Source organism: Neolamprologus multifasciatus, chromosome 1 (assembly GCF_963576455.1).
Source record: "Neolamprologus multifasciatus chromosome 1, fNeoMul1.2, whole genome shotgun sequence".
Taxonomy (NCBI): domain Eukaryota; kingdom Metazoa; phylum Chordata; class Actinopteri; order Cichliformes; family Cichlidae; genus Neolamprologus; species Neolamprologus multifasciatus.
Window position 1 is genome coordinate 20330903 of NC_140439.1, and position 25683 is coordinate 20356585.

At 40.0% G+C, this 25683-nt stretch overlaps 1 protein-coding gene across 13 annotated transcripts in view; it reads right to left on the reverse strand.

The window, feature by feature from the left end:
- mical2a (microtubule associated monooxygenase, calponin and LIM domain containing 2a) overlaps nucleotides 1–25683 on the reverse strand; it is a 39326-nt gene that overhangs the window by 5105 nt on the left and 8538 nt on the right. For 9 of the 13 annotated variants that reach the window (XM_085142144.1, XM_085142056.1, XM_085141837.1 and 6 more), the window contains exons 2-18: nucleotides 22575–22943; nucleotides 15081–15288; nucleotides 13555–13662; nucleotides 12273–12374; nucleotides 10805–10960; nucleotides 9155–9255; nucleotides 8394–8651; nucleotides 7573–7688; nucleotides 6771–6897; nucleotides 6596–6686; nucleotides 5745–5892; nucleotides 3831–4027; nucleotides 3221–3324; nucleotides 3011–3076; nucleotides 2792–2926; nucleotides 2353–2457; nucleotides 887–1147 (exon numbers count right to left, since the gene is read on the reverse strand). In XM_085142144.1, the coding sequence (XP_084998270.1) occupies nucleotides 887–1147; nucleotides 2353–2457; nucleotides 2792–2926; nucleotides 3011–3076; nucleotides 3221–3324; nucleotides 3831–4027; nucleotides 5745–5892; nucleotides 6596–6686; nucleotides 6771–6897; nucleotides 7573–7688; nucleotides 8394–8651; nucleotides 9155–9255; nucleotides 10805–10960; nucleotides 12273–12374; nucleotides 13555–13662; nucleotides 15081–15288; nucleotides 22575–22835 (2544 nt within the window). In that variant the 5' untranslated portion in view covers nucleotides 22836–22943. The remainder of the gene's footprint in view (nucleotides 1–886; nucleotides 1148–2352; nucleotides 2458–2791; nucleotides 2927–3010; nucleotides 3077–3220; nucleotides 3325–3830; nucleotides 4028–5744; nucleotides 5893–6595; nucleotides 6687–6770; nucleotides 6898–7572; nucleotides 7689–8393; nucleotides 8652–9154; nucleotides 9256–10804; nucleotides 10961–12272; nucleotides 12375–13554; nucleotides 13663–15080; nucleotides 15289–22574; nucleotides 22944–25683) is intronic. The other 4 variants (XM_085142230.1, XM_085142315.1, XM_085141909.1 and 1 more) reach the window with 3 other exon arrangements.

The following is a 25683-nucleotide window of genomic DNA, read 5'->3' on the forward strand; positions in this document are numbered from 1 at the left end:
TAAAGAAATAAATCTGAGAGATTGTGTCTGTTGGCAGTCCAACAAAAAAACAAACTGAGTTGCATGTTTCTACCCCTGCGCTCACTGTTTATGCTAAGCTAAGTTAGCGATCTTCTGACTCCAGTCATGGACAGATTTGAGAGTGGTAATAATTTGATAGCTAGTTAGCAACAGTCTGATAGCTCTAAAAAATATGGATTTCAAAAAAGACTAAATTAAAGGCCAAAAACTTCCAACAACGCTAAATATAGATAAGCTAAGTTAGCAAAGGAGAAAAGTGCTCCTAATCTAAAACTAAGCAACATCTACAAAAAAAGGACACTTCACTCAGATTATAATAATTTACCAGTCTATTATTTCTTTCTGCCACCACCTGAAATAGCTCAAAGTTATCTTTAATAAGCACATGCATTATTTTTCTTCCCGTACTTAAAGGAAAGTGCATTCAAAACTAAAATATTCCTTTGCACTTTAATTTCTACATTAAATTACTTGATATTGGATTGATATGTCACTGATACTTTTGTAATGCAGAATGGAGTCGGTGCAGGAAATGGTAAATGGTCTGTATTTGTATAGCGCTTAGCGGAAACCCATTTGCAGCTTGTTACTGCAGATTTGCGAATAATCAGTGTGTCTGTTTCAGTTTGTGCCAGGTCTGTAAGACTACTCTTGCAAATTTTTGTCAGGCTGGATAATAAAGGGGCTGACTTCACCATCAGACTGCATATTACACAAGCCTAAATGTATAATCAGAACATGATATATAATCAACATTCACTCCTTTTTGGGAAACGCAACAATCACAGTGATTTAGAAAGAGGACAGAATGAAAAAACAGACATAAAACAGGAGTTACAGAAATAAAAGAAGAGGCACTGTTCACCTCAGAGATGTGTTCGTCCACCTCCTTGAGACGATGGAGGACTCTTGTCATGAAATGGACTGCTGACTGGCAGGAGGGAGGAGAAACAGGGGGCTCTGCACCCTCCAGCTGAGGCTTCGTCTCAGCATGCGCTAGATCGACATGTCTGAGCTTCACTACAGAAAATGGATGTGGGGGCTGAAGCTGGGGCTGGGGTTTGGGCAGAGTCTTTGGAGGCAGGCGGACTAACTGTTGTGCTGTTTTTCTGATACTGACTTCAAACTGAAAGGGACAATGAACATGTGAGCTCTTATAACTCGTCACTAAGCAAACAAACAACGAATCCTTTGTTTTTTTGTGCATCCACTCAGAGATCAGATACTGTAAAAAGCCATACGGATAATTTCAACCCATTAACTAAAAATAATCAGCCATTTTAAAGCACAGCACAAGTTTTCACATTGATTTCCTGCCCCCTTGGCAGACATTAGTCATGCTAGCACAGTATGAAAATCAGCCCGCATAGGTAATATATCAATATGGGCCTGTTTGCTTTATGTTTTCCCAGAGTTATGTAAGCATCTCATGGTCATGCATGTGTAAGAAGAACCTGTTTTTAAAGAAGATTTATTTGGGGGATGGTCAAGAATTGGAAAACCAGCCTGACATCTGAGACTGCAAGTCAGCAACCGAAGACTCAATGTGAACGAAAGAATTTATGACATTGCTGACTTTTGCTTTTTGCTGGTTTTCCAACAGCTCAGCTAATGAATGCAATGCTTTGACTTCAGCAGTGGCTGAATAGGACACAATGGTTTTTTTTAATCTCATTGGCTACGACTATTCGCAAACATAATAAGCAGCCATCTTGGAATGTAAGTAAATGTATGTGAAATTCCAAAAAATGTTCAAGTGATTCAATTTTAAGTTTTTCTATCAAAGAGTTCTTGTTTGTCCACAAACTGCTTCATCCTGAGCCTGTTCAGTGACTATCTGTAATACAGGCGTGGATCTTATATTCATATAATGTGAAATTCTGAATAAATGAATATCAAATGTGAAAATTAAATAAAGCTTGAATTTAAAGCTAACTGCAAAGTAAGCATGGTTTACTTTATTTAAGTAACAAATAGATGTCTAATTGTGTATTTTAAATTTTGAGATTTCAGTTTTGTGCCAGCTTCACTGAGGGTGCGTGTGCAATATGTGATTGCAGTCAAGCATGAAGGCATTTAGCTGGTTTATGGAGTAAAATTAGGGACTGTGTCAGTCAGACCCAAAGAAAGCAAAACCACAAGTATGGCCTTTTAAAGATCCCCAAAAACTTCTATTTTGGAAGAATTCGGCTAGAGCCTTATACAATAGTGGCATTTGTTACTAAAATCCACTACATGAAGTACATATATTGGACGTGCTGTAATTTTATAGGTTTTAAACACTTTTTTCAGATGCATTTGGTTTGTCTAATTTGTGCAGTTCTGGACTACCTGTGTCACAGGAGAAGGTTTGGGTGGGACCGGAGGTCTGAGTTTAACGGGCAGACCGTCAGTGAGGTCGAGAGTACGGAGGAATGAGGACTCCTCCAAGTCTGACTGTGATTTTGCAGAGGGTTAGTAAAAAGAACAGAAACAGAAACATATGAGTAGATTAAATACCAGCAGCAAAATCAGACGAGAAGATTTTGAAGCACTAGCAAAAAGGAAAGTTTTGTCAGATTAAAACCACAATCCACTGTCTGAATCGAGCTCATAACTGGGGAAATTTAAATCATATTTATAATCCATGAAATAAAAAGACAAATTCTGTGGCGATTTTACCATTTCTGACCTGTTGTTTAGATAAATGTAGTGCATACAGTACTTAGTACTCAGGAAATAAAATAAAATCTACATACGATTGCGAGACATATTGGTGTATAGTTTCTACCTGTGTTTTGCGGATGGTGTAGTTTGGTTTATTTTCAAACTTGGCCAACAACTGCGTAGCCATAGAGCGCACTTTATTTTCCTTTGGATCCGGCCTGTCTCGTACTGTGGAGCCATTACTGGCCAAGTTAGTGGCCTAAAGAGAGACAGACAAAACTTACTGCATAAAAAAACCTGCAAAATGATCAACTATGCACTTGCAAATTATATGCTAACAAACCTCCTCCAAATAGAACTTCCGCCTTCTTTTGTAAATGGGGTCTGTACCGTCTAGCTTCTTCTCTTCCTAAAAACAAAGAGCAAGGAAAAAAATCTGAATACATGACAGTCATGATTAATCAATAACAAGTGGGAATAAAGCAAACTGATGGAACAAACAGAAAAATTTGCACTCGGTGCGCTGAACTTGAACACTTCTGCGCAGAGTTACCTTTGGCACCCGTTTCCTGGTCAGTGCAAAATTGAGCACATTATTATTACTTTTGACTTCCTTCGACGGATAATCTTCATTGTTTTCATCCACTCCTCTGGAACCTGCAGAATAACACATGACTGTATTAACAGCTTCACATTTTTCAACCGTGAACAGCCAGTAACGTCACATTATTGTGAAATTCCCTTACAGATCACAGAATATGTAAGAGTGGTTTGGGAGAAAAGAGGAGAGCTCCTGTTCATTTCCCTGAAACGGTGAGGCTGAAGTAAGAAGTTGGGGGTTAAATATTCCAAAAGAGTTAAGGCAGAAATTTTTAAAAGCACTTCTGTTGAGACAGACAGCTGTATGCTGTTGAGAATCTCAGACTTGTGTAACCTCGCAGTGCTGGTGCAGATACACATTCCTCTCATACCATTACACTTGATTAACAGGATGGAACAACATGCGAATTTTTTCACAGAAAATCCAAAGGAATGTAAAACCTTCAACGCCGATGGAATTTGGTGTAAAAGATAAGGAATAAAAACAAAACAGAGGGAGAAATATTACGAATACCAGGCTTCAGTGGCTATAACTAACAACACAGAATAATAGAGCAGGGCACCTGATGCAGGTAGAGGCGTCCCGCGGAAGAGCTCGTAGAACTTGGACAGGTAGTTGATCATCTTGGTTTTATCCTGCTCCTCTTTACTCAGCTCCTTCGCAGATGTGAATGGACGAATCCCAAATTCCCGCTCACTGATGTCAAATGCCAGCTGGAGGTTTGCAACGTGGTCCTCGTCGTTTAATGAGTCAAAATCTCTGATGGAGGCAGAAACACTCACACTGAATATTAAATAGTATAAATATATTATGTGTTTTTATTGTAATTTAACACAAGTTGTCAGAGTTTTTTGACTGTTTTGCTTTTGTCTGGTACTGGTTTACATTTTCCCAAATCACTCCTCAACAAACACATAAAAACTTGTTTCTAAAATATGGGTATTACATTGACTTACAGTCAGTGGCCACTTCATTAGGTACATCTGTTTAACTGCTTGGTAATCGAGATAAGCAGCCAATCACACGACTAAATTTAGACACAGTCAAGATGACCTGATGAAGTTCTAACTAGGAATCATATTATGGACACAAGGTGATTTAAGTGACTTTAAATGTGGGCTGTTTGTTGGTACCAGACAGGCTGATCTGAGTAATTTAGAAACCGTTTTGAGATTTTCCCAAAAAACCATCTCTATTGTTTACAGAGAATGGCCTGAAAAGAGAAAATTTGTGAAAATAACTTGTTGACACTGGAGGAAAATGGTCAGAATACTGATCTGAGCTAACAGAAGGCCAACAGTAACTCAAAATAAGCACTTGTTATAACAAAGGTATGCAGAAGAGCATCCCTGAATGCACATGAAGCAGATGACCACAATAGGTGCTTACTCCTGTCATCTAAGAACAGGAAACTGAGGCTCACATGGGCTCACCAAAATATTATTATATTATTTAAGATGCACTGCGGACATGTATGGTGTGTAAGTGACATTCTTTAATCAGTCAGAAACACATTTTTATTTCCAACACAGAACCACTTTCCTCCAATGCAGGAGAAAATAGCAGCCAGTAGCCTCTAATGGGGGAAATGGCATCTTTATGTCGTCACCTAAGTGCAGACGACTTCAGAAGTAATGAAGTAATGTAAAGACAAGAGCGGTAACCTAGCAGCAGAGCACACAAACTCTGGCATTATTCGCTAAGTGCTCAGGCTCACTTTTTTCTGCCTTTCTCTTCTGTGAACCTGCTCTGTCTGCTGTCTGCTCTGCTGACAGTCATGCATATGGAAAAGAGGAAAGGGGAAAAATGCCAGTGGTTCCTGGAAACTTACAGGACCAGATGAAATTGTGGTGGCATGTGGCAAGGTATGAAGGCACTAATTAAGGGGTTAGAGGATAAAATTAGAGTTACTAAATCCATGCTGTGAAAAGCAGTCTGATCTGAAACGTGGCAAAGAATGAAAGTATGGCTTTTGTTCTTTGTTCTTGATTAGCTGTTTTTCTCCACAGCTCTGAATCGATAGAGAGGAAAGCTTGGGGTTTTTTTTAGAATTAAATACAAGTCAATAGTAATTCTGTTGGACACAAATTGCTATGGGTACTGGAGCAGCTAGTATTTATTTAATTTGGCTTGACATGTATGAAATTTACACAGCTGCACACTCCTGTGAGCACCCAGCTAGTTCGGGGACAGCTGTGCATGAAGTATTTTTACCCATCTATCAGTACAAGTTTTAAGGAGGTAGAGAGCAGATAAACACACATATAGATCAGTGCCTTTCACTGCATACCAAGCATATTTAGCACTCCATTATAAGATGTGAATTTCCTCACAACTAGTTGTTTTTGAAGAGCTCATGGAGTTCATCTTCTCAGGAAAACAGATAACGCTCATGTGAATACATGCATGCTACGACTATGGTTTGGAATCAGTTTGTGGCTCTGCAGGTTGATATTATCTGACAGATGATACGTACATCAGCTGAGGCTTGAATCTGTGGATGAGGGCACAGAGGGCGATACCATTTTTCCAAGAAGACGTCAGGTCTGTGATTATCACATTCCTGTAGCCCTCCGTCTGCTTCTGGCACCAAGTGAGAAGCCTCGCTGGTCTGACCTCTGAGTCTGCCACAGAAGCACAAAAAAGATGATTTTTAAAAAAAAAAATGATCAAATTCTTAAAAAGCAGTCAAAAGAAGGCAGGCTGTGTTAGAAGAAAGTTTCGGTGGTTATGATGTCAGATATGATGTCACGACGACAAACCAACAAATAGTGTGCTGTTACATAAAGTGGCAAGAAGATGTTTAGAGTGGGTGCTGGGGTTTGTACACAAACCTGTAGAAACAAGTACGTGCTTGCTCATAAGAGCGAATGACTGACTACAGTGGCTTTACTCAAACACACAGAGTAGTGCGAGAATAATCAGACTAAACAGAATATAACAGAATTCTGGAACCAATGTTTACTTTTGGCTTCGGGTTTCAAAATTTTGTCATTGATTTTTTTTCAAATGTTTAAACGCAGGGTTGTTTTATGGACGTGACATTGAGTTTTGTTGATATTGGAGAGGGATGTACGTGTGTTTGACTGTTTCTTTCATAGCTCGGCAGCTCTTCTTTCAAAGTTTCCTCTCTTCAATGAACCCACATGTAAAAACAAACCTCATATCGTGACTTATTCCCTAAACTGAAGTTAATTCTGGCGACTTACTACTTCTGTTAGAAGGGAAGGAACTGAATGGGGGAGATTTAGGCTACAATGCTATTAGTTATAGTATTAGTGAATAACTGGAGATGACTCAGTGGCATTCAATTCCTTTAACCCTTACCTCGTCTGGAGAGATTGACAGGCCGTCGTATGGTAGCGGCACGCTCGAGAGAGCAGGGGTTAAGCTGTCCGCTAATGTACAAATGACGCACCTGAAACAGAAAGGCAAAGAAAAAGCTGTTGGAACTGAGATATTAGTATTAAATGATCCATTGACAGATTCGCTGCCATCTCACCTGGTGAGGCCTGACGCAGGTAGAGTTGAGGTTGGGGTATCGAGTTGCTGGGTCTAGGGTGTACTGCTCAAAGTTTTTGGCAATGTTTTCAGGGGTTGTCTGTGGTAGTAGTCGGTAAATGCTCTCCCTGTACGAAGACAAGAGGCATTACTGCATCACTTTAATGCCAGTGTGTCAAACCTAAGGCCCAGGGGCAAGGATCCGTCCCCTTCAAGAAGGCCAACAGGACAGTTTTGGAAAATGTGAAGGAGGATATAAACTTTTAACTGTATTTTCATAAGTTTTATAGCTTTTCCTGCTGATAAAGACTGAAGTAAATAAGTAATAGATAAACATTTAAATAACAACTTTTTTTTCCACTTGGTTCAAAAATAATTAACAGAAATATTCCATTTTATAATTACAGGAAACTCTACACAATGAGCTAGCAGAGGTTTTTCTGTAATGTTACACACAAATAAATAAATAACAATAATGCATTTTTTTCTTACAATTAAATTTTTTTTATTATTATTAAGCCCAAAGCATTTCTTTATCATGTAGAAAAACTGACATGTACTGCTAAAGTTGCACTTCTTATATTAAAATATTAAATTAATTAAGTTAAATTAAATATGTAGTTAAATTTCTTTACACTGAGAGAAAGGTGAGTTTCACTGCTCCGGCCCACTAAAGATCAAAGTGGGCTGTTCATGGCCCACAACGTAAAATGAGTTTGACATGCTGATTATGTGAACAATGTGTTTGAGTAGCACTGATTTATAGGAGGCGCTCACTAATGCCCAACATAAAGTGTGGGTACCTCTCTGCCAGCACTTCGAGGACCGGCTGACCCTGCGCCCAGCTCTTTACCATCCAGGCCGTGTCGAAGGCAGCCAGGAAGCCTCTGGCGCAGCCTGTTCCCATTGGCCAGAAGGGCTACACAGCAACACACAACAAGTTTGCCAGTTATTGTTAGAGACATCGTGCCGTGGCTTTTAGTCTGTTTGACATACTTCTTCCCTTGGTCATTGGGGGATATACAAAAAAAGGAGACAAGCTTTTTGGATTCCAGGATTGAGGAGGAGGTCATAGAAGTTGAAATAATGGAAAAATAAAGTCATGCTTAAGCAAACAGCAAACATGAAGTGTTAGGGGGTGATTATGTTTTCTGAGGGCAGATTTCCTTTTACAGAGAGACTGCTTACACAATAAAAAATAAAAGTGATGGGAAACCAAAGAAATGAGAAAAATGTGGCTCAATTAGAGGAACGTTTGGTCTTGTCTGGAATTTGGGATGTCTTTAGTATTTCTGTTGTTGTTAATGCTTTGGTATGTGACATGACAGGGTAAAACATGACTATCCAAGTTTGAATGTCTTACACACTTTCCTAAAAAAGCTTAGGTTGCCCATGTCTCTAAATAGATTCCTAAAATGTCCCTGTGTGCTTCTGGACCACCACCATTGTCTCAGAGCACAACAATTCTGCTCCCTTAGTGATTCCAGACAACATCACCATCAAGTTTGAGACAGAGCAAACTGTAAACGACCTCTTTTTACCCGGTCTTCTGCCCACAGCAATTGGATAGAGGAATTTAAATATCCATGCCATGAATGCCAGATTCTGCTACTTGCTGTCTTACCTCAAGCAGACTGTCGCCAACCAGTGCTACCAGCAACTGGTGTCCAAATCTCTCCCTGACCAGAGCAGCATTCTCAGAGGCGTACATGTTAGTGAAGTCAAACATTGCTACATCTGGCTGCCCGCAATGGTTCATGGCAAAGTCCAGTGTGGGAAGTTGGTAGTTTGTGCCAAAGTCAGCAGCCTCTCGGGCGTAGCACAAAAGAGCTTCCTGGTTGACGTTTTCACCACTCAGCAGCATCTCTGTGTCTGAGTAATCCTGTCGGACCGAAGCAGTCAGAACAACCACAATGAATTTGTGTGCAAAAGCGAAACAAAAGCTCTCTGTTTATGAAAGAAATCAACAGAAGACAGTTTATAAAGAAAAGTAAGTAAGTAAAACTGATGAGCACAGATTTATAAATGATAAAGTCAAATTGTTCTGAATCGAAACCTCTGAAGCATCAATTTCTGCCAACATCTGTCTGCATCTTTTAGCTTCTCCTGAATCCAGTGCTTAGGGCTAAACAAATTACAATACAATGAATTTAACACATGAACGACACAGTCTTAGAAATAAACAAAAGATTTGACGATTTCAAATTTATTGTATTTAGTTAATGATATTAATTCTTGGAATAAGAAACCTGAACTGAAAATTGCCTGTAATATTCTTTATTTTTAAAATATACGATAAATAATAATAATACTAAAAAAAAAAAAAAAACAGACAGCATGAAATAAGATTACAGCAGATCTGTGGAGCTAGTGTATTTTGCTCACGTTGATGACGACTCCCTTGTCCAGCAGGCTTTGTTTCTTGGCAGTCATGACAAAGTAATGCGTGTTGTCCTTGTAGTACACAATGTTCTCCAGATCAATACCTGTGACAAATGACAAGTTTGCGTTACGGCTACAATTCATAAAAATCACCAACAAGCTTTTTCCGCAGAGATGAAAGCTTGAACTCGCTTTTGTATGCTGAAAGGGGTTTAAATAGATGGTTTCTTCACACATCAGTGTCTCTTTCTGATGAACAGACTTCTTATTTTTTATTGCTGGAGGCTCAGAATGATCACAGTGAAAATAATGAAAACAGTCGCTGCACAACATTCTTGATATTTCTTCAGGTATTGAGAACACTGTGCAAAATATCCCTGAAACTTTTAGTAAATTTGAAGATTTTAGATCTGATTTTTGCTGCATTTGGTCTGTAGTGACTTAGTGGTCTCACAGAGAAGTTTAATCTAAACAGCTTAGTTTTCATCTAACAGATAATTGTGGCTGATCCTATTGGATCCATTATTATGTGTGATATTTTAGACTCGTCCACTGTTGAAAAAAAATTTAAATGCAAAAACTGGATGATGTAACATGCATTTTCTTTAATTGCATGTGTTTCACCAAATATTTAACATGTTTTTAAAATGTGAAACTGTAGCAGTTTGACAACCGCCGTTCTCCTGCCAAATCCAGAATCGTCCATCTGATTACCAGACAGAGAAGTGTGATTTGCAGCTCCAGAGAACACGTCTCCACTGCTGTCCAGTGGCAGCAGGCTTTACACCACAGTAACCGCCACTCTGCATTGTGTTTGGTAACGTAAGGCTCGGATGCAGCTGCTCAGCCATGAAAACCCATTCCATGAAGCTCTGTAGGCGCAGTTCTAAAGGTAATCTGAAGCCCACATGTTTGTAGGTCTGCAGAAAGTTAGTAACCTCTGTTGAGCCTACTCTGTGAGTTCATAACTGAGTTGCTGTCGTTCTCAATCACTTCCACTTTGTTACAATACCACTAACAGTTGACTTATATTTAGTAATGAATTCCTCACTAAATTCACTGAATTCACTGAGCTGCAGGTCTAGGTGCTTGATTTTATCCACCTGTGACCATGGAAGTGATTGGAACAGCTGAATTCAATGATTTGGATGGGTGAGTGAATACTATAACAACATAGTGTAACACCCAGTTTGTAATCTTACTATAATACACTAAATCTCTTTCTGTCTGTTTGCTTGCCCACAGACTCCTCCTACACTATCAGGAGTCGAGCGACCAAAATTGGCACACGGGTACATCTTAGGCGCCTGAGGGCTTGTCATCATGTTGCCTAGCAAGCATCTACCAACAAAATGACTCATTTGTTGTGTTAATGCACCTATAACACCTTGTGAAAGCATAACATTGTTTTTATTTCACAATCACAACATAACAAATCAACACAAAAATTTCAATATGGATGATATGACATCATTACGTTACCTAACAACTACCCACCAAGGGGATAAAAATCATATACCAAACAACAATAAAGCATTGGTGATACTGGACTCAAGACAATTCAGCATCAGATACTGACTAACTAGACATTTATTCAAATTTAAGCCTCTGAAATTGCCAGGTTTAATGAGTCTGATTGCACTCCCTTCCCACCTGTCTCTTCTTTGAGGTCAAGAAAAAACTTCTGGTTGAAGATAAAAGCCACTCCACTGATCTCTTCTACTTTGGCCTCTGCGGTGGTGTTCCTGTTGATGAAGTTGGCTGTGATGGCGATTGCCAGTTTACCCCTGAACTCCTTCCTTTTGAAACCTGGGAGAATGGAAAAAATAAAGATGGAAGAGAGAAAGACATGGGGATGTTAATCTTCACAAGCAAACAAAGGCCTATCAGCCTTTCCAGAGGAAATCTAGCAGTAAACCACAACTGCAAGGAAGTCATTTTAGGATAAGAGGCAGCTTGCCAAGGTGATTCTTTTTAGCGACAAGGAAACAAAAAGCTATGTGTTGTAAAAAGCCCGAAGAAGTAAACTGTCAAACGTATCATCAAATTAGCCTTCAGAACCAAAAGTATGTGGCATTCCTTCATTTTATTAACAATGTATTCAAGGTGTAAGAATTCAAGTTCAAAAATAGTTTTAAAAGTATCTTTGTGGAATCTAATTAAATCTTTTAAATACAAAAGTAGCAGAATAGCTCTGCTGATGACTGCCAATGTCAGATCTTTTGAACAGAAATGGACACAGGAAATAAAAAAAATAAAAACATCATGCATTCTTCAGTCCCATAACCAAAATAACTCAAATTAAGGTTCAACATTTTACTGGCAAATCAAACTATTTTCTTTTCCAACCTGTAAATGAAAGACTCACAACTATGAGTGTGTGAAGGCTACGATGGGGGAATCAAGTGGTTCCATATAACAAAGTGATGTGTGCAATAGTGACGGTACAGAAGTGATGCTCTGAGCATGTGCTGCAGCCTCTCTGCACTGTCACTGTTAAATGTCATCCGTCACTTCACTGCTTGTTTCCAAAACCAGCAACAACAAACGGAGAGCATTTTGCTCTATGTTACCGTAGCTAAGACACAAAAGCAAGCTCACTGCAGGGAAAAATTATTTCCCCCAGGAGTCTTCATAATTGGGGAATGAGCTAAACGTTTTGTTCTGCCCCAGAATGCCCTTTTTAGGAATAAGCATTTGTTGCGAATTGGTCGTTAGATGACAGCATTTTTAAAAGAGAGGAGACGGATGGAGATGGGATGATGGAACCGATCCAGGGGGAAAGCATCAGCTGCTGCGCTGAGCCCCAGCTCTGCTCTATTTATGTACAGAGCTTTGTGTGCAGCCGGTCCCACTGGGAGAGATCAATGGTTCCGTGCAAGTGCAAGTTTGCAAAAGGTGGGTTTCATTTATAGCATTGTAATAACGTGCCTCAAGTTTATTTAAAGTGAGAGCCCAGAAAAAGCCTGGAGGAATGTAAGGGCTGTAAAGTGCACAATAGGTCTGCTATTAAACTATTTTTGAGCAATTTCTTAGTCACAACAGGTTCATCAGGTCTAAAAGTACAGTACATCCTTGAGGCATCTATACTCTTCATCACTTTTGTTTGGTGTCTTCTCACCTTCCAGGGTATTTCTGCGTCCGTCAGCCCCCACCACCACATCAAACTCAAAGTTAGCCACGGGGTGATCAGCAGGTTGGATTGCAGCCCTCCACCCAACCCCTGAAAGACAGAGTAAAACTGAGAGGGCCGAAAAGCCACATAATATAAATCCTAGGACAATAGCATTTCATTCCTATTTGAATATTCCACCACAGAACAATAACACATGCCATGGGGAATGTTACATGATAAGGACACCTTTTCTTTCTGGATCACTCCGCCGCCTGCCGTGCTTGTGCAACTCTAAAGTCATCAGCATAGAGTGAATGAGAGGGAGTACGCTTCAGTGCTGTTGCTCTAAGTCTGTTCTCTCTTTGACAGCAACAAAAGGGCAAATAGAGCTTTATGATGAGCAGCAAAGTAAGAGACTCAAAGCATAAGGTCAACTGCATCTGGCCTGCAGACCATCAGCATAATTAAAGTCTGAGGTACTCTTTCAACTTTATTATGACCCATTTTAAGTGTGCAAGTGGGAGCTACAAAAGTGTGAGACCAGCACAGGAACAGCTTGGCAGGTTGTGCAATATCATCATGTGGAAAATGCATTCCATGATGTCAAAGGCACGGCTAAGTCCGTCGCAGCAGAGCACGAAACACAAGTTTGTGTCTAAATTTAGGACAGGCTCTTCTTGTTATCACTGCATTGATATTACAGCTGGAGGAACAGCACAATAGCATGTTCGCTATTTTCTTCTTCAGAGCTTATAGGGAAATGCAGGATGTGAGGGTCAGGTAGTCATTTACGAAGCAGCGCTCGGTTAATGTCATTAAGTTGGAAAAAAAAAGGAAAGTGATACTTTTATTCTCACTGCTTTTTTACATGAAGTCCTCCTGTATCAGATATGCATTTGAGCAAAATAACCGTTGCTGACCTCATCCAAATATGATAGCAAAGTACTTCAATGCCAATGTTTATCTCGTGTTTACCGGTGGCTGTCAAGGAAATTAAATACTGCAGGATGAAAAGTCTTTCGCTGTCTAACCAGCCTTGAATATGAGCCGAAGCTGCAGAGCGGGAGGATTACTACAAATCCTCCAGGAAGCTCCACAGTATAGATCTCTGAAGAAACGTCTTCATTGAGCTTAACACATTGTTAAAAATCTCAACTTCATCTTATTAAAACACCAAGCTGTACAATTTCAGCCTTTTAAATCTCCCCAAATCTTGCGGCTAATAAACAAACTGTCAGCGAGTGAAGACAAACTCGCTGTTAATCTGTTGTTTGGACATGAAACCGACCTTCATTTTCCTGAGGTTCCAACAGGTTGACAAACTCCACATTGATGTGAAACTCCACGGCTACAATCAGGGCAACCTTCAGCAGGATCAACTGCAGCTGCTGAATGCCTGCAAGACAGATTCAGATTAATGTTTGGACACAAGATGTAAGCCTGCCAGTTTTTACACCATCTTGAGAGGAAACAGCTCATTGTTTAAAATTTTGAAAGCTTTATACAAAAGGAACGTTGAGATCATGGATTGCTTTTTTTGTACAAATGAGTTTTATACAAATGATTAAAATTAAAGATGCACCGACTGACTGACCAGCGAGCACTATTGTCAGATTTCTCACTGGCCACCGGCCAATGAGACTCACGTGTCCCTTTTATGCATGCGCAACACACATGCAGTGGTGAGGGAAACACCCAAAGTAAACTGCGAGGTGACCACAGACTCTTACAGACTCTTGAATCACCCTCACCTGGCTGAACACGGACATTTTAAAAAAGAGAACAAAGGGAAAGCTCAGAGCAAGCCACGAGCTCGCAGCCTCGGTATGAACAAAGAACCAAAGCACTTATGAGGAAAATTTATGGAGACAAGTGAAACTAGAAACTAATATAATTACCCAACATTAGTTTTATTACATAAATCTGCTGCACCTGCTTTTATTCGGTAAGGTAAAATATATTAGCTAAAGGTGGGTGTACAGCAACTAATTTTCAGTTAATTATCCGTATATATAAAAAATGAATTTAACTGAACTAAATTGAATTGAAAAACCTAAACCCTGAAGCACAAAAGATTATTTTTTGTCATTTCTTTTCCCAAATACTGCAGTTTCTATGCTTATCTTTCTAGAAAATGAACAGACTGTTACAACTGAATGAGCTGAATCAAAACATTTAGTGCCCAGTGGACAGAAAAGGTAAAAAAAAAAGATGAGCTCTCAATGACACACATTTAAAAACTCAGGTTCTATCTGTACAACAGTCCAACAGGTCTTTTTTGTCACTTTGTTTTTGTTTGTTTTGCCAAACTTATCAGAGATGCAGGCTTTTAAACTGAGCTCAGGTAACAACCCAGGTGGTTCCTCTACTTTTTAGTCCAAATGATGCAATTTTCATGTTTTCCAAAAAGAATTTAAATTTTGATTCATCTGACAACAGATCAGTTTTTTAGTCCTTAAATGAGCTTTGGCTCAGAGAAGCCTGTCTGGATCACATTCACACGGCTTCTTCTTTGCATGATTCCTGAAAGTGTTCCTGAACCCATGCAGTGATTTCCATGACAGAATCCTGCCTGTTTTTTAATGCAGTGCCACCTGAGGACCTGAAGATCACAGGCATACTAGTTTTCACAGGCATCCAGTACCCTTGTGCACAGAAATTTCTCCAGACTCTTTAAAACCTTTGGTAATATTATGTATGTACAGCACCTTAATGTCAAATTTTTTGCAGCATAAAGCACTTTAAGGTTGGAGTTAATAATTTGTGACAACAGGTCAAAGAAAAGCAAAGGCCAGTTTAGTTTCAGATACTCACTGATGTGGTCGATTGCTCCGGCACAGAATTTTCCATAGAACTTTTTGGCCCCCAGTCCCCGCAGGTCATGAATGGTATAGGGCCAAAGATGGAGCACGTTGTTCCTGGAAAAAGAGTCCCTCTTTTCAATCACCACCACTTTAGCACCCAGTAGGGCAAGTTCAATGGCAGTCCGCAGGCCGCAGGGACCTCCTCCGATGATGAGGCACTAAATAAGAGGGAATGACAAATTGACCTCATTAGCAACACAAGGAACCAAGCAAAAATCTCAGTCTTTGTACAATATTAATAGCAGAAGGCTGAGAGTTTTCCTGCAGAGCCCCAGATGAAAAATAGTTCACAGCCAACTTGTTTATAACATGCCAAGGAGCATTATGACATCTGCATAGATCACGATAGAGAGTACCATTTCACTGCACCACTGGACCATTTAGAGGCTGAGTGTCTTACTTAAAGACCCTTAAGGAAGACTGGCATTGACTCAGAGAATTATTGTGTCTTAGGATAACTTCCCCAGACCACCCGGTGTGCGTGAGGATTGTTAATAAAACACATTAAACGTGAGAGAGACAGATTACGGGTGCCCGAAGTGGTGCATTTGTCAGGAACTTCCCAAAAATGGATATTTGCGAACAACTTCCACCCACCTAAACCAACCTTTGCAAATCTATCTCGTTATTCACGCACCAGCCTCACCCAAAAATGCATGAAGTTAGTTCACTGAGGTTACTGCGTGTGTCTGAGAATGTGCGGTTCAAACATGACATCATTCCTTGAGTGATAGATGAAAGAAGTGACGCATGTGTGCTGGCAAACTCTCCTTTCCTTATGAGCACATTAAGAGGCTTTACAGAGAACTGTGCAGAGAGAAGATGTGTCTCAATTCTTTTGAGATTTAATCCAGAGGCAAGCTCCGACTCCTGCTGGGTGCAACAAGGTGGACTGTCTCCTGTCTCAATAGCCTCACCACATTTTAAATGCTAGAAATATCTTTTCTTTCACTTTTCTTGGAAGGTTTGCCACTTATTCAACACAAAGATCTATAGCAGCTCACTCCCTGCCATCCTGAGTCTCCAACAACTACACAACCAGAAAGAGTGAGGAGGGTTAATATGTATCAGCTCTGTGAGACAATCCGACATCATGACCTAATCGACTTCTTTCCCTACACCAAAAACATGCAGCTGGGTTTTCATCACACAGCGCTGTCTCTCGCATTGAGCAGCTGAGCACCAGGTGTGATGTAAAACACAATGTTGAACCATGAGTTGCCCGAGGTTATAAGAATGAGGTATTCTCAGGTGTGAAGCACAAACAGGTGGTGGAAGCATTGCCTGGACAAGCCTACTGGCAAGGTTTTCCTCAACAAAGAGGAAGTTAAGCGAACCAGCTATTTTCACAGCCAGACCGAGATCGAGGATGCTAAAAAAAAATGTAAAAATTAAAATTAAAAAAAAAAACCATGATGTTGCAGCAGAGCAGCACTAAATCGGTTTATTCAGATGTATCGTCACAGTGTGTGCAATTTTCCTAAACTCACATCACCGCTTTGATCTCTCCAGCAATAATTAGCAAAGATGTGCCCTTTGTTTGACCACTTTTCCATTCGCTCATATATTTTTCCAGATATGAGGTTTTTCCTGAGGGCCAGCTCCACATCTGCCGAGTCAGGACAAACGCTTCCTTTCAGCTTCCCACCTGTGACCTCATTCTCATCCCAGCCCTGACATCTGTCTCCCGCCTTATCACCGAGCCCAGTTGGTCTGGTGATAAACTCACAGTTTGGTGTGAACGCACAGCATAGCCAAGAGGCCTCTGCTCTGTCATCGGGAGAGAATCAGGAGGTTATTTATTCATCTTCACATTATATTGTCAACTCGTTTTTATAGGATCAAAACAGTAGGAAATAGCAATCACAGAGCAAAAGTTAGTGTTTTCATTTTGTGCATTTTGCAAAACTCAATTCACGTCATCATCATATTTAACCTCCAGAGACTTGACCTCTCATTTGGTATTTTTTTCATTTCTATCTGCGATTGTTTGGAACTGATAACAGGGCTCGCAAAATCGCTAGCCCGACGTCCCGGGGCTAGCGATTTTTCCAGTCGGGCTACCAAAATCTAACTCAGCCCTGCCCGTCGGGCTATCATAGGAAGGAAAATATACGTCTGCGCTTTTACATTCTTTCGCCAATGTAGCTGAGTAATTATGTCATTGGCATCGATGAGTCACTGTCAATATGTGACATATTGAAATCGCGTTTGAATTTGCGCTTGCTTTTTGCTTTCACTTTCATTTTGTGATCGCGCAAACGGTGTGTAGAGAGCAGCAGCACTGATTGGTGAGTGACGATTATTTGCGCACCAATTCCTCTGACATCGTCTTATCACTCATTAGCTTACTATTCAAACGCGACAAGTGAAATCTCTCGCAGAAAGCTTAAACATATGAGAGGTTGAGTGCGCAAAGAATCGCTGACCGTTATGTAAGTACGTGTGTAAAAGCAGCAGGATTTACGCTGGTATTTTAGTTCTGCTCAGCCAAATAAGACAGGTCAGGGTGAAGAAGGGGCAGCCAAAGAAAAGCCTACCACAAAACGGAAAAATTATGACAAATCAGACTATGAGGCAAAAAGAAAGCCTCATAGTCTTTCTTTTGTCCATGGTTTCATGGACAAAAGAATTTCTGTGGCTGGAATATGACAAGCTAAATAACATGATGTTCTGCCAGGTGTGTTGTGAGTTTCATTTGATTTCTGAGTCAACAAGTGCCTTTGTTACTGGGACCAGTAATTTTAAGAAAGACCCCATCAGGACCCATGAGAAATGCAAGAAATGCATTATTGCCCAGTGTGCAGTATCTTTCCCAGAACAAACAGCAATTGCAAAAAACATACTAAAAGTAAACCAAGCACAACAAGAACTCCTGAAAAAGCTGTTTAGAACAGCGTGCTATATTGCAAAGAGTGAACTACCATTGGCAAAATTTAGCAGCCTTTGCAAACATCAAAAAGCAAATGGCCTAGATCTTGGTTCCACTTACAGTACTTCTTACCCGTGACTTCAGTGGAAATTTCAGATTCATGTTCTATACAGTTCTTACAAGTTCATAGAAATTTATCTTCAATTTGAACCAAGTATTTGAGTTGATGGTTGTAATTTTTATACAGTTGTTGTGATTTGTATTTTAACAATTTTTTTGATTATTTTTTGTTTCCGTTACAATATTATACTTTAATGTATAATATTGTAATGGAAACAAAACATTAAAAAAAAATTGCTTTCTTTTTTATTCGGGCTACCAAAAACAGAAGAATGCCTGCCCGAAGGGCTACCAGAGATTTTGAAATTTTGCGAGCCTTGGATAAGTAAAAACTAAGAATTTCTTTTATACACAAAGTATTATGTCCTCATATGGGGACAATAGGCTTATTTTACAGCATAACACAATAAAGTCACTATTGTTTACAAAGCCTCAAACACTTTATTGAGCAGTACAAAAGATGAGGTGCCAAAAAGGCTAAATGTAATCTTGATATATGAGGACACAGGACTCAGGAGGTTAAGGAAACATTTACATTTCTAAGATAAAGCAACTTCCAGCTGCTCCATCACTCACAGTGGCTCACCACAACAGATAGTGACAAATGTTTGACTTGACAGATTTTTTTTCTTTGTTTTTTTAAAATGCAACCCCAAAGGGATCTGTGTCTCCTCCTGGGGATCTTTCACTCCTTAGGTAAATCTGTAACCCACTACACTACGGAGCCACCAGCATTTTGAGAAATCTGCATCATCAGTGCAAGTTCTTTTCCCCAAACCCTTGAAAATTGCACAATACATTTTAACTAATAATTCTTGAGCTATAAGTTGCAAAAAAAAAGCCAAATATATAAAAAATTATAGAAACGAAAACTCAAAAATAAAACTGATTTTTTTTATTTGTCAGAAGTTAAAACAGGAAAAGAAACATAATTTTTTGGCAGTTATCTCGTAGTTGAGGTTTTATAGGGTTAAAACCAGCCACACAGTTTTTGCATATTGAAATGAATGACCTCTTAAGGTAAACCCACACAAACAAACCCTGAACCGTTACGCTGCATTACCGCTCTTACTGGTAAGGCTGTTTGGTCTGAGCACAACATGCCAAAAGATTTACAGTTGCTCCTTTTATTAGAGGAAAAGCAGATTAATGAAAGTCACCTGAAGATAATACAGGCACGCGTTGGAGTTTTGGACCTCTAGCAGCATTTTATATTTTGTGACTTTTTAGTGTCACAGTCACAGAGGAATTTTGTATTGCTGTTGTCCATCTGACCATCCCTTTATTGGGAGCAGGATTTCTCACAAACAAACTTGAAAGTTTTTGTTTGTTTGTTTTAAATGTGGCACAAACATTTACTTGGACTCGAGTATTAACTAATTTGATTTTGTTGGTCAAAATTTATGGTCAATTTGACCTCTCAAAGTGCAATAATTCCCATGCTCATGACAAAATACCACATTGATGCATACAGGTAATAACATAAAACAAGGAAGCATAAAGGGAGATGATTACAAAGTGCAATTTGACTGTTTGAAGCAGACATACAAAAGCGAGGCGGTGACTCTGGTTTTGTTTATTTTCCTGCGTGCGCTCACAGACAATGCAAAACTCATGTAAAAGAAGAAAAAGAAACATGTAAAGGTTTCCAGGTGATTTCTCTGATGTGCAGGTGATGCTAATGCGCTGGCAGAGTCATGCAGGCTCATGTATACGCACAATGCAGTTTGGAACGTAAAACTGGAACTGAAGTGAAGCTACAAGACAAAACTCCTAAATGCATTTAAATCAGGTGTAATTATAAAAAAAGATCTGTGAGGTGCATTGAAAATGTCTTTGTCTATATTAGGGTGTCAAACTTGAGGCCCGGGGGCCCGAATTTGCCTGCCGAAGACTACAATCTGGCCCACTGGATAGCATTGGAAAATGTGAAGAAGGGCATGAATTTTGGACTTTTAACAGTATTTTCATAAGTTGTACAGCTTTTCCTGCTGATAACAACCTCCTGCACAGCCATTCATACTGCACCAAAGTAGTTAAGTAACAGATAAACAATTGCTTTGGTCTACAGCTACATTGATTCCACAGTTTAAAATACGATGAGCTACCAGAACTTCTTACCCTTTAAGTCAGGCTGACATATTTCATTTACCACAGCTGGATTTCTTTAGCATGTAGATAAACTGAGTCATAAAGTTGAAATTGCACTTCTTTTTCTTATATTGAGATATCACAGGGATTAAATGTGTACTTAAATTTCTTGACAATGACAGAAAACGGAGTTTTGCTGATCTGGCCCACTTAAGATCACAGTGAGCCGTATGCAGCCCACGATGTAAAATGACTTTGACATCACTCGTCTTTATTATGTAAAGATTCATTCTGTTGTAGGCAGTAAAACTTCACGAAAAAGACACAAGCTACAGCCACATGTCACCTCAGCCAGCTGTGTCCGGTAATAAAACCCAGATGACATTACATCCTTTTCAAAAAAGTTACTGCTACAGTAGCAATAAGAAGACGAAGAGGTGCTGAGTGATATCACATCTGTCAGTGTTAAAGAGCTGAGCTGTCATAAAAATGACTCGTTACCTCGCGGTTCTCAGAGGAGACGCTTTTAATCATGTAACGGCAGACCGCCTGGCCCGTGAGTAATTAAAACATTGTGCACGTGTACCCGGCTCATTAAATCTCTGGCATTTGCACAATCACGAATTCACAAATCCAAATTCACTACGCACCACTCACTGGCTAAGCGTCTACATTTTATAACACAACTCTGTGGATTGTCAGAATTAACAGATTTGGCTCAGAAGTTTAAGGGTCAGACTTTCTTCAAAAAATATTTTTTCCTTCTTATTACCTGTTTGGGCGCCGGCTTAAATCAGGCAGAACGAGTAAAACCGGGCTCGCATTTTAAAAACACATTTTCAATAATAACGCGGGCCTGGCTCCAACCCTTTGAGACGAGCCCAATTTTAGTAACGCTGGGGCCAAATAATCACAGTTGCTGACTGATGCTGTCTGCTTCTCTGGGCAATAAAAAAAAGCTCTCTCAATCTGAGTGCTGCTGATGGCTGCAAGGTAATCACACTCCTCCGGGTTTTTCTACTTTCCGTCATCACCTTTACTGCCCCCACGCCTGCATACACAGAATACTGTACACACACCCTTTTTTATGGCTCTTTTGTCTCTTTTGCAAGTTGTTTTTCATCATGCAGTTCAAGACTACCCCCTGAATAGTGCTCTTGTTGCACGTTTAATCTGCTGTCTGAATAGGACTGAATCTTTACACGACAGTCAGAAAAAAGCAACACACAGCTGTGTTCTTGGTTTCCCCCTTGTCTTTAACAGTAATAAAATGCAAATGCATGCAATTTATATTTTTTTCTGCTGGCTGATCTGTCTTTGTGAAAATTTCAGGATGTATTTATTCCAGTTTTGTCATATAACACCTGTCTGCAGAAAGCATTTCCTGCCCCGTCTGTTGAGAGCTGTTAAAGGAGTGAAAGAGTAACTGTCTGGGCAAGTAGAGGTTAAAATAAAGACTACTTGAGCTATGGCACTCTGTAGAGCACTTTAGCGGGGTCTCAGCGAGACTGCCCCTGAACTGAGGTACAATTAAAAAGGAGTCATGTGAGACGAAACCATAAAGATACTTCCTAAATCATAAAACATCAACTTTAATGATGCATGAACCAAGCTTTGTGATCATTTTTAGACTTTCAGGCCAATCAACACATTGTTAGCTTTCTGCGCATACCGAGAATAAACTGAAAGATACATGCTTGAGATAGAAACCCCATCAGACTAAACATTTTCCCAGCTTTACTGTTTTTAACTACTTTTAACTAGCTTTATTTCAGCCACTAAACTCAAGCGCAAACCTTAGAGTCAAAATATGAGAGCTGGCTGCTGAAAGGTTTTGTCAAGCAAATAAAAACGGTGTGAAAAAGATGACGTCTATCGTTGTTTCTTCTATAAAAAACCCCAACAAAACAGCTGCTGTCATGCAGTAGACTCTACAGTCTGGGGTAAAGTATCCTTGAAACCACTAACAAGGAGACTTTTTAAAAATAGCAACATGGCCGCAGAAACAACACATCAACAGAACTGTCCTAAACCAGATTAGAAACGCCTCTTGTCCTTCTGAAGCTAGAGAATACATTGTTTTTAACTGATTTTTTTCTGATTTTAAATAGATGTGATAGAGACAAGAACAGGAAATTTGGGGGAAAAGACCAGGGGAATGAACTGCAGCATTGGCGAGGCCCTCTGGGAATGTTATGAACACTAATCGCTCAGCCATCAGGTCACTCCAGGAAATAATCAAAGAATTTATGGGGCTGTGGAGAGCAGTTGATAAATATAAACAGAATATATCATGTCAACACCTCATATGACTTTTTTGCAGTGTGTACAGTAGATGCACAAAGATGTAATCAAACCAACCTTAGTGCCCGCAAAGGCTTGGCCTTTTCTGTACTCCTTATGGGACATCCTCTTGTCGAGCTTACTCCAAAGCGCTTTTGCTTTCCAGGAAGTAACCTTTGCCTTCAGACTGTTGTAGAAGGTGCTGTGCTCTGCGGGGTCGAGGTTCTGGCATCTGCAGAGGACGTTAAAGGCCTGAAGGGCTCCTTTGCAGGTCGAGGCCTGGATGAAGTTCTCAAACAGCTTCCCTACATTGTCCCTCTCCTCCTCTGTCTCTCCCATCTTCCCAGCTGCAGTAGATGGTCTGGTGTACTGAGGCGCCTGCTTAGTTCAGCAGTCTCTGCCAGATGTGGCTACACCCTCAACTTGGCCCGCACCATCATGCCCCGTCTGAGGAGGCAAGACACATAAGAGCCTGACGTCATCTTATGGCAAAGAGTCTCTCATAGGTTGCTTTAGGCAAATGACGTTTTTCCATATTCTGTTATTAGAATGACTAAACTAGCATTTTCCTTATGTTACATCGAGCTCTTTTAAGGGTTTGTAAACTAAAACGCTGAAGTATTTTAAGGTAGGTTGACAACACAGCTGGATTCTATCTACTGCATGACTCCGGCTTACCATAACGAATTGCTTTAAATTACAGGACAGTCAGTACCACTCCACACTAAGTCAACAGGCATTTTGAAACACAGTAAGCTTACACCCACATCAACAAGATAAAATTTCAAGCACATAGGGGGATTTGAGACAAACACTAGAGAGAAAACCGAGCACAGAAGTAGAATGAGCCAGTCTGTCAACATCGGGCAGCTGTTGGAGCATATTTACTACTCGTGCTTTATAGAGGCATAACCATGGGAGCCTGTAAATTGAGGTCTTTGTGGTTTTGTGTAGTACGTCCTGGTACAACAAAGAGTCAAACTTTTCAGCAGCTTCAAGTGTGTTTGACAGCTTTGCAATGAAGAAAAGTTTCAATTTTACACAAGAACATCGACATGAAAATAATGTAACATGCAACTAAAACTGTAGCATGTTTTTGACTGGGATTCATTTTGATACAAGAATAAAGAAAATATTTCCATCATAGCCAGTTTTAAATTGAGTAACTAGCTTTTATATATCAAACACCAATGAAGCCCATCATGGGCTCCATTCCCTAAAATAATAACACAATAAAGTGAAGGTGCAGCGATTTGTTAAAACATGTCAACATAAATGTAGCATATCAGGTGAGAAACAGAGTTTAAATAATTGTAACAATCTGGACTATTTGGTGTGACTATCTTTAGATGGCTGCTGTTCCCTAAGACTGGTTCTGCCAGAGTCTTCTTCCTTGTTACTCATGGTTGTTGGGGGCATCTCTGCAGTGTTGTAGGGTCTAAACCTTACATTATGAAGCACCTTGAGCCAACTGTTGTTGCGATTTGGCATTATATATTTGTTCTCTGTCTGATGATCCCACACTGCTTCAGTAATGTTGGGGTCCGGGTTGTGGGGAGGCCAATCCATGACTGATAGTGTTCCATTGTGTGTTTTTCTATTTGGGTTTGCCTTTACTGTATTGGCACTGTTTTTGGGATCCACCTTTACCAATCAGTTGTTTTCCCGATGTTACTGCATGGTGGATCAATATCTGATGGTGTGTTTGTAATTCCATCAATTTTGACAAGATTCCCAGCACCACTGGCTGAAATCCAGCCACAAACATGACAGAGCATCCATCAGGTGTTATAGATGGCTGTGAACATTCACAGTTGGACCTCTTGCGTGACCTCCCATCTGATCAGACTTTTTCCCTATTTCTTTAGGGCATGACTTTCAAATACAGTTCATCTGCTGTGGATAGTTTTTAGGCCTGTCACTTCTTCTTTTATCCTCCATTTTTCCAGTTTCCTCGAAAACTATGAAAGACCTTCTGTAATCCAGGAGAACTATTGTTCAAAGCTGCTTAAAAAATAATAATACAAAGTCTGGTTCCTTGGAAACAAATTATAGAGAAATGAGGAGCGGCTCAAGACTTTTGCATAATACTTTATTTATCTTGCGGTATTTTTCACTCCACTAAAAAACCAGACAGTGTTTTTGGAAGGAAGAAAGAGGTCCTTGAAATTCACTGTAAGGAAACGTTAGACTAACATAGGCTGATAGATGTGATTAGGTATGCACGCTTTATAGCCCACCTTGTACTCAGATATTTGTATTCATTATGCGCCTGCGTGTGAAAGTAATTGTTACTAACACATGCTCATGTCATCGCAGAGCTGAACTGACAGAACAAAAAAAAAACTTCACTTCTCTCTTTCTTCCAAACAACCATCAAGCATTTTGAAAACCACGCCACAAAAGTCTGTGCCAGGGGTTCAACATCAAAGCGAAATGTGAAAAATGTCTGCATTAAGCATGTGTGGGCTAACTTGGGTGGAGACCACAGCTTCCGTGAGTTTTGGGCGAAGTCTGCCTTTGGTATTTTAATGTCTAATGGAGGGACATAGGCATGGTTTGAAAAGAGGTCAGTCTACAAGTGCAAGACTTGGCCAGAGCTGAAGAATAACACAGTCTTACTATCAAATCCACTGGCCCACGTGCCTACATGAGCGCGACTGTCGTAGGGAGCTTAAGTCAGAAACAAAATTAAAAGAATAAATAAAAAACAACAACAAGCAACCAGTGAAATTTACTCACATTCAACAACCATTGAACCCTGGGTCAGGACAGTTTTGATTGTGTTTTGAATGTGGTGAGATTTTGAATGTTGCTACCACAGCAACAACAGTGTCCCCAGGCTAAAATTAACATATTCATTTGCAAAAGATCCTGTTTGGCCCTGTGTTTGCATCCTGTTTTGCTGCTCCTGTCGGTGTTGTTTTACACTTTAGAAACCGGCTGGGAAAGGGAACATTATCAAACCAATTGAAAAGAGGTATACCATTGTGTGTGCTTCAAAAAGCTCCTGTCCTGTCAGTAAATCTCATAGACCTCTGAGGCCTTCACAGCAAACATCCAGCCTCACTCAGTGAGCTGGCATTCCTTTGCCACGTGGCTAGAAGAGCCCTGAACTGCTCCATCAGCATGAGTTCAACACTCACACTGCTAGCCCTCTGGCTTCACCAGCCACAACTTGCAGGAC